Source organism: Castor canadensis, chromosome X, assembly GCF_047511655.1.
Source record: "Castor canadensis chromosome X, mCasCan1.hap1v2, whole genome shotgun sequence".
Taxonomy (NCBI): domain Eukaryota; kingdom Metazoa; phylum Chordata; class Mammalia; order Rodentia; family Castoridae; genus Castor; species Castor canadensis.
The window spans coordinates 96,140,151-96,148,968 of record NC_133405.1 but is presented as its reverse complement, the minus strand read 5'-3'; the positions used below and the strand labels follow the sequence as shown (position 1 = coordinate 96,148,968).

The following is an 8,818-nucleotide window of genomic DNA, read 5'->3' as shown; positions in this document are numbered from 1 at the left end:
AGTGGAAATTCCTTTCAGCTGAGTTGCCACTGAAAAGAGCTAGTGTAGAATGAGGTTAGTGTCATGCATAGATTTTCTTTGGTACTTCTTAGACTGTGTGACCCTGGGGTATATGCTCTTGGGGTGGGCAAAAGCTGGAGCCTAGTCTGGTCCCTGACCCCTCTGAGGGCAGAGGGAGGCAATGGAAGTGCAAAGTTCTGTGATGGGCAGCAGGCAGTGGGAACCATGTAGTCTGTTGCCTCTATCTGGCTTCCTCTGTCATGGCACCTACTGGAAGGCACACATAGCTAGTTACTTCCCATGTCTCAGAAAGCAGGTTCCACAATTTTCTTATTTTAGATGGTTGTGTTCTCCATCCCCTCCATGCATTGCACACAGCATAGAACTCTGGGTTTGTGTCAGAGTTAATCTCTGAACCAAGACTGCCTCATGTATTAACCACTTGCTAAGACAATGCACTGGAATGTCTGCAAGCTCCTGGACATGGGGATATGCAGGGGTTTCTGACTCAGAAATTAGTATACATCCAGACAGTAGGACCCTTATCAAGATGGCTCCTGAGTACAGTACCCTGATGGCTCTCTGGGAAATGCAACAAATTCCTTCTGTTAAGCTTGCCTGTTGTGGAGACCCCAAACCTGTTACCTATTTAAGTTATATGTCTGCAAGGTGCTCACATCTGCATATTCTGTATGTGATAGCATGGGCATCAGGCAGTTAGCCATAAGGAGAGTTGTTGGTGGGGATTCCAGCATCCACTTTCTGTCACAGTGGAGTTGTGTACTCATGAGCAGCTGGCCATGAGAAGATGGTTTCTGAGGGATGTGGTATATTTGCCATCAGTTGGAGAGTTGGTGCAGGCTCATTAGCAGCTGACCATGTAGGGAAGGTAGCAGCAGAGGAGGATTACAGTATCCAGTCTCAATCCCAATGATGGTGTGGGTCCATAAACAACTACTTATAACTAATCTCTTTATTAAGGATGAGAGACATTGTGTTGGAAGAACTTTCCCCTCTTCCTTAGGTATGAGACTATACCCTGAGTCTCTCAACTATAGAATTCTCAGTAACAGAAATATGTTTTTGGTATATCTACCTAGGACCATGAGTACTAACTTCCCTAGGAATATCCATTTTCCTTCTTCATTTTAGCGATTAAACTGCCCAGGTTTTAGTTAAATATACGACCACTTAGCTACAGAGAATTTTCTTGCCAACTATGCAGCTAGTTGTGGACATGTAATTATTGGGCAGACCCAATGAAATGTGAATGAAAGTGATGTGTATCATTACCAAGTCATCTGTTAAAGACAAGTCTCTTGGTTTGGTCTTTCACTTCTCCTTGTCCTACAACTAGAATACAAATATGGTAGTGACATGGTCAACATGCACATGAAGACAGAGTTGTAAGCACCAAGATAAAATAAGCATGGATTCCTCTCTTAATGACCTTGTAAAGCTCAATTGCAATAAAATAATAAGTGGGGGGAGAGACAGAGAGAGGGAGAGAGAGAGAGAGAGGACAAAGGAATAAGAAAAAGAAGGAGGAGGAAGAGAAACAGGAGAAGGAAGAAGAGGAAAAAGAGGAGGAGGAAGAGAAGAAAGAGAAGAAGAAGGAGGAGGAGAAGGAGAAAAGAGAGAAAGATCAAGAGAGAGAGAATATACATCTTATTTAAACCACTGTTTTTCAGAATTGGTACCTTTCTTTCCTTGCACCTTCTTGATCTTTCAGTATTTAGGTGCCTCACTTACGGGATGATGTCTCTTGAGTGGAAACCTGATTGACTTTTCTCTTTTCTTCTTTCAATAAAGGAAAATGCATTCTCTTGTTTATATTAACGTGAGTATAATATGTAACTTATTGTGGCTGCCTTGTTGTCCAGCTAAAATTGAGTGCTTTACCATAGAAAAAAGGAGTTCAGATATTGTGGCTGAACTGGCAATCTATCCCATACTCTTCATCAAGTGACCATCAGGGAAAAATGACACCAGATGTAATATGCACACCTAGCTACTGCTTCTCATAAGATAAATATTTATCTATAGCACTTTGATGTAGTTCTAAGTTTTTATGGTTCAGACGTGGTTTAAGTGTGTCCCTTAAGGGTTCATGTATTGAAAATTAATATTTACTGTGAGTCATTAAGAGGGTAAGAACAATCTGCCTGTGGTTTTAAGGTGGAGGCTTTGGGAGGTGATTAGATTAGATCATGTCATAAGGGAGGAACATGCGTGATTGGTTAATAGTGGCTTTATAAAAAGAGAGTCCAGAGGAGACATAAACAGATACTCCCTGTCTCTTGTTAAATGATGACCTGTGCAAATTTGAGACACTCTCAGTAAGAGTTGTGCCATAAACAAACTTATTTCATTTATAAAGTAAATGGTCTCAGATATTTCATTATAGCAATAAAAATGGGCTAATATGTAAGCATTCTTCAAGCTCATGTTTCTCACCATTCTGCTATGTTTGTGAGTAGAACAGATACCCTTTTACAAATCTTCCAGTTTCCCTGACCACTTATAAATGCATCAAGGATTATAAGGTACAAACAATTAAGAGCATGTAATGGTGATGTTTTTGCTCACTAGCTTCGTCAAGATTAAAATGGAACAGCTAAACAGTTCATCGCTCATTGTAACAGAGCATTATGTTGATCTAGTATAAAAAATTATTACAGGAAATTTGAAGGTGTAAGGGTACAGCTGCATCAGAAATAACACATGAGCAAATCTCCTTTATCTAGGATATAATATAGACTACTTGAATGCTACTTAATTTTGATTATTAAGCTAAGACTTAGAAACAAGTGAAGCAGCTACGGACCAGACACAACAAGAGTGGATTGGTGGACCCACTGAATACACATTTGAAAATGGGTATGGACATCTATTCAATCCATACTGGGACTCCTCAGTCAAAATACAAGCCTTTTAGAAGGCTTATTTGCTTGGCTTCCTATTTCCTAGTACACACTGCACATGGAAGCTTCCTGAATAAATAAAAGTTTTCCTTGTTGTAAAAGGATATCCTGTCCACAAAACTTATCTTCATGCACAAATCAATGTTTGGAGGGATCTCAGTACTTGATATTGTTCATATTCTAAGAATGTATGTTCTTTAAGAACTCTGACTCAAGAAGAAATTGAACTATTTTTGTTCTTCTGTGTGGATTAATTGCCAAACGATTCACAAATAGTAGATGTTAAAGGTTTCAGCCTGTTAAGGCAGGCTTCCTAGGTTCAAATTCTATTTCAAGTTCTTATTGGCTATGTCACATGGGGCAAGTTAATCAATTTATGTCACTGTTTCTAAGTGCAGTTTGAAAAATACTACCACCTATCTCACATGGTTATTGTGAGGATTAAATGAGTCAATACAGTGGAGCAGAAAGGCAATTTAGATCAATACATCCCGAGTTAGAAGTGCAAGATGTCTCAAAAGCACATCTCAAAAGCTACAAATGGTTAAAAATATTCTTTATTTTTAGTATTGTGCTGGGAGTACATTGTGTCATTTACAGAAGTTCTTACAGTATATTACAGTTGCACTTACCTTATCCTTCATTCTTTTTATTCTGTCCTCCCCTCATTCCTGGAATAATCTCAACATATCTCATTTTTCCATTTATATACATGAGTACATAATATTGGCACCATATTCACCCTCCTACACCCTCTCCTCACATCCTCCCACTCCCACTGTTACCAAATCCCCAGGCAGGAATTGTTCTGCCCTCCTGTTCTCTGATTTTGTAAAAATTAGTTGCAGTTTTGTTTGTTTAAGATAGCTATACAGGGAGTTTCTTTGGGACATTTCCACATGTATATGTATTATCACCTGAATTGGTTCATCTCTATTTTTCTCCTTTCTACCTTAGTCACCTTCTGATGGTGATTTCAATAGGTTTAAAAATTCTATATTCATTCTTGTATAAGAAGTACATCAACCATATTCACCTTCTTAACTTCTTTCTTTTACCCTCCCTCTCTCCTAAGTGACCCCCCCTTAGTGTGAACTGTTTTCCATAATATTGGTTTTTTTGTATTAGGTCTATATTCCACATATGGGAGAAAACATGCAGCTTTTGACTTTCAAGTGGTAAAATGCCTGACTAGTAAGTGTGAGACCCTGAGTTCAAACTCCAGAACTGCCCAAAAAAAGAGAATAATATTTTTTAAGTAAAGAAAAGGCTGATAAAATAGTGGAAAACTGACAAAAAGAGCTCCAGATGAGAATAGAAAGCTAATATTTATCCACCACTTAGAACTGCCTTTTCCTTTGGGAGTGATATTTTCTGATTTTGAATTTATGGCTAGAGCAATTTTAGTGTGCTCATTATGTTAAGAAGATAAAATCGAGTCCATTTTACACCCAAGAGTGGATAGCTTTGATGTTTTCTTCTTGAATCACAATGGTCTAAAAACCATTAATAAAGGTGAACTGAACTAAAATTAAGTTCTAATAAATTGCAACTCAAATTCAATTAACTTGGGAAGCCTCAAAATATCAAACCCTAAATTTAGATTAAAATCACCCTAGATGTCTAGTGGTTCCAAATATACACACATACATACACATACACACATATATGTGTGTATATATGTCTATCTATCTATCTATAGATCTTTCTATCTATAGGTAGATAGATATTATGCACACATATTCTTTTAATATGAAGATATTATCTTCCTAGGCCTCAGATTTCTAAAAATAGCCTTTTAATCACAAAGTGTAATGTATAATCAAGGAAAAACCAGGCACACAAGGAAACAAGAACCATGAGAAAGAACCAGGAGAGAAAAATCAGTCAGCAGAAACAAAGACACAAGGACTGTGATTACTAGGATTTGTCAAACTCAGGTTGTAAAACAATTATGCTTAGCATGTACAAGGGAATAAAATTCTATCCAGAAATTTTTAGCAAGAATTTTTAAACAATAATAAAGGGTGCAACACTTCAATAAATACTAAGATGAAATAATGGAATTGAAAAGTAAAAAGAAATTAAGTGAATTTAATAGCTTATTAGATACACTGGAAAATATATTAGTGAACTGGAAGACTGTTAAGAAGCACTTGAAATAACTTTTAAAACTATAGAAAATAAAGATGATAAAAATATGATATAGAAGAAAGTATAACATGGGTGACTTTGAATTTCAGAGTGATAGGAAAAAGAGAATGAAGCAGAAAAAATGTAATGAGTTAATGGTTTGAACTTTCCCAGAATCTGTATATTTTCATACATAAATCCCTGAGGTCAGTGCTAGGCACATACAAAGTACTCAGTAAATTCAAACTAATTTATCTACTGGTATTCCTAATGCCTCTTCAATATCTCTTTTCACTTACACTTCAGTTTTTCTAAGCCATATGTATGTGTAGAAATTGGCAAGAAAGTTTTCAATAAAATATAATGAAGTAGGAATACTAGAGCAAATGTTGTTGAAATGATTGGTCATATGTTTGGTAGGAAATGGAGTTAAACACTGAAGTCTGATATATTGGGAGATCAGCACAGATTTGGGAAACTGACAACGTTGTGAGACCACAAAATAGTTTTATGAGTGAAGATGAGACAGAGGTTAAGGGATAAGAATCTGATATAAGCCAGGCACCTGTAATCCTAGCTACTCAGGAAGCAGAGATTAGGAGGATCATGGTTTGAAACCAGTTTGGGCAAATAGGTCATGAGATCCTATCTCAAAAATATCTAATGCATTAGAGCTGGTGGAGTGGCTCAAGTGGCAGAGCACTGTCCTACCAAGCGTGAGGCCCTGAGTTCAAACCCTAGTACTGCCAAAAAAAACCATACCCAATGCAAAACAGGGCTGGTGGAGTGGCTCAAGTGATAGAACACCTGCATAATAAGCATAAGGCCCTGAGTTCAAACCCCAGTACTGCCAAAAAAAGAGTTTGACCTGATAAAATAGAATTTCTAATGATAAAACTTCGAGGTGGAATATTACTATCACTGACTAGTTCCATATTATGAGAGTGGGCTACCTAGATGAGATATGGAATGTGTGCAAGCTTCATTTACAGGGACATTGCTTTCTCCAGGATGAAAGAAGCAATAGGGTAGAGTAGGTAAATATAGGTAAATGGCAATATTTCCAATTAATTCAAAATAATGTAATAAACTGACATTCAGATGATTGAAAGGCTATTATGTGGCTCTAGGCAAAGTGGGAGTTTTGTATGATGTCAGTGGGATTACCAAGAGTAGATAGGTGCAGATAGTTCAGATATCTAAGTAAAAGAAGATGTGGCTTGAAACCTACATTGTCAAATAATAGCCATGCAGTCAGATGGTAGGAACTCATCTCTCCCTGGGCCACTGGGGCAGAATTTGAGCATTGTTAGACCATTGTTAAATACTGTTAAAGCATTTTTACTGATAAACCTTTGTTGTAAGCACCCTTCTACAAGCTTATTTTTCCTTTAAATACCCTGAAATGTTGGGGGCTGGGGAGACTTAATTCCCTAGTTGACAGCTGCTAGACCTTTTTCTGGGGCCTCAGCTGCCTTGAAAAAAGGACTGCCAGCCAGGCAGCTGTACTGTCCTCATGATGACACCCAAAGCACGATTCCAGCTCCAGAACCCACTGCCCCAACAAATAGTTTGCACTGGACTTTGCCACCACAACAGCTACTTCCACCCAAGAGAGAGGAGCACTTCGGCCCAATAGAAGATGTGTGATTGGTGTAAACACAGTCCTTCATTTGTGTAAGAAGAAACTGCCATGATTGGTGACAGGGACTGTAAAATGATTGGTGCAAACACAATCCTTCATTTATATGAGGGTACTGCTGTGATTGGTACAGACACCTTTGTCACCTCACCTTTTGGCTATGTAAGCAGGCTGTTCAACTCATTTTATAAACAGCTGGGAGATATTCCTCCTATGCTGTGCTCTTGGTGTTACATTAGTTCCCACTGAGTGGTCTCACCTTGTCTATGGCCATACCACCCTGAACGCGCCCGATCTCGTCTGAGTGGTCTCACCAGCCTTACTCAGCTAATAACAGGAAGAAAAAAAAGGGAAGATGCAGTAGTGGTAAGGAGGAAGCTGTCTTGATAACATGGCAACAGCAAGAACTGCAAGTGGTTCCTACAGAGTGGGGAGTCACAGTAGCAGAATGAGTAGCCCTGGTGGGAGTAGTCTGGACAAAACTGACAAGAACAGTGTTCGGGGGGGGGTGGGGTGGGGAGAGGTGAGAAGCAGTGGCAAGGGAAGCCAACATGGTGGCAGGAAGAGCAACTTGGGGCTGCCCCAGCAGGAAGTTTCCAGGCAGCAGCAGCTGATCAGCCCCTGGCAGGAGTGGCTTCAGAACAATCATTGCTGACTGGCCCAGATGAAACTGACAGGAGTGGTGATGACAAGTGGCAGCTGGCAGTGAAGAAAGTGAAAGTGAAAACCAAGAGGTGATTAAAGTGAAACTGACAGCAACTGGTAGTGAGCACCAACTGAGAAACCTCTCATGCCACAGGTCTCTGAGTGGATCACAAAAGTGCTGCAACACTTAGGGCCCCTGGTCTGAATCACAGTCCTATACCCATGCTACCACACTTACTCTCAGAGTTCTTGGGTTGAACCCCAAGGCCTGAACTCCATGCTGCCACTCTAGCTGTCAAAGACCCAGAGCTGACTGCTGATGCCCACTGTCATCCACTCTGCCTCCTGCAAATACCCACAGAGGGTTCAGAATACATGAAGGATCTTCTCACCTACCAATGATTTCTAACTGGATAGAGCAGAAGGACACCAATTATCTGGTTTGTAACATAAGAACTCTATTGGTCCCTTTGTTTCACTCCCTGCCCTCCCTTTCCATCAGACAAAGATGAAACACACATCAAAGAAGAGTCAAACTGTGTTTAGTCCCTGAGTAGCAACATCTGTTTATTGCAGTTCAGTCTCATTCAGGGATGGGAGAAGCAAAGTGAGGCTTAGTCCTTAACAGGTGAAGAAAGGGGTTGAGATGGGTCTTCAGGTTTTGAAGATGAAGTATGAGGAACATTATCAGAAAGGACACGACGTCTTCCCTTGTGATGACCCCAGGCACATAGTGTAACATCACAGTTATCTTCATCTTCCTTCTCGCTCTCTGAGGAGCTCTCACCAAAGGCACGTGGCTTTTCATAAACACAGCAACATTTAGATGAGTGACGTCCCAAGTGCTCATTGTCTATAGTGTCACTTGACCATTCCACCCTCTTGCCTGATTTCCCCTTTGGTAGAGTGAGCAGGTTGCTATTCTTGAATTCATTTTCCAGGATAATTGTGGGTTCAGAGATGACTTCTGTCAGCTGAGTCGTTGACTCTTCCATAGCAGAACTAGAAGGAGGGCAAAGAATGGGAAGTGATGTATCCATGGAGTCTGGGATAAATACCAATCTGGATCCAAATCGGAGTCACAGACAGAATTGGAATAATGTGCCTGTTTCTTTGCCTTGGATTCTCCAACCAGCTCACTCTTACTTGTGACTTGCTGTGTTTCATCAAATCAAATCTTGGAATCAAAGAACAGAGTTTGGGTACCAGGGAAACTGAAGGAAGAAAATCTGGGCCAGACTAGTTCAATACAGTTTTAGATTTAGAGTAAATGATATTTTAAAATATGTTAATTTATGAAGATCAGCTTAGGAAAATTCACAAAATGGATCTTCATATCTGATTTTTGTTTGAACAGTGTGACATCACATACACACACACACACCACTTCTTCCTTTCTACATAAATCATTTTCTGTCTGGAAATAGTTGTGGTCTGCCATACATACAAATGAGTATTAAAGATAAAGCTGAAA

The 8,818-nt window shown here is 39.5% G+C and overlaps 1 protein-coding gene across 1 annotated transcript; it reads right to left on the bottom strand.

The window, feature by feature from the left end:
* Positions 1–7,958: 7,958 nt before the first annotated feature.
* On the bottom strand, positions 7,959–8,384 carry LOC141419485 (E3 ubiquitin-protein ligase PPP1R11-like). The gene has a single exon (XM_074062272.1). It carries the CDS (start codon positions 8,382–8,384, stop codon positions 7,959–7,961), a length of 426 nt encoding a protein of 141 aa, XP_073918373.1.
* Positions 8,385–8,818: the final 434 nt, after the last annotated feature.

What these genes read in the sequence shown, in the direction of transcription:
- LOC141419485 (XM_074062272.1), bottom strand. Translation starts at nt 8,384, where the DNA reads ATGGATACATCACTTCCCATTCTTTGCCCTCCTTCTAGTTCTGCTATG.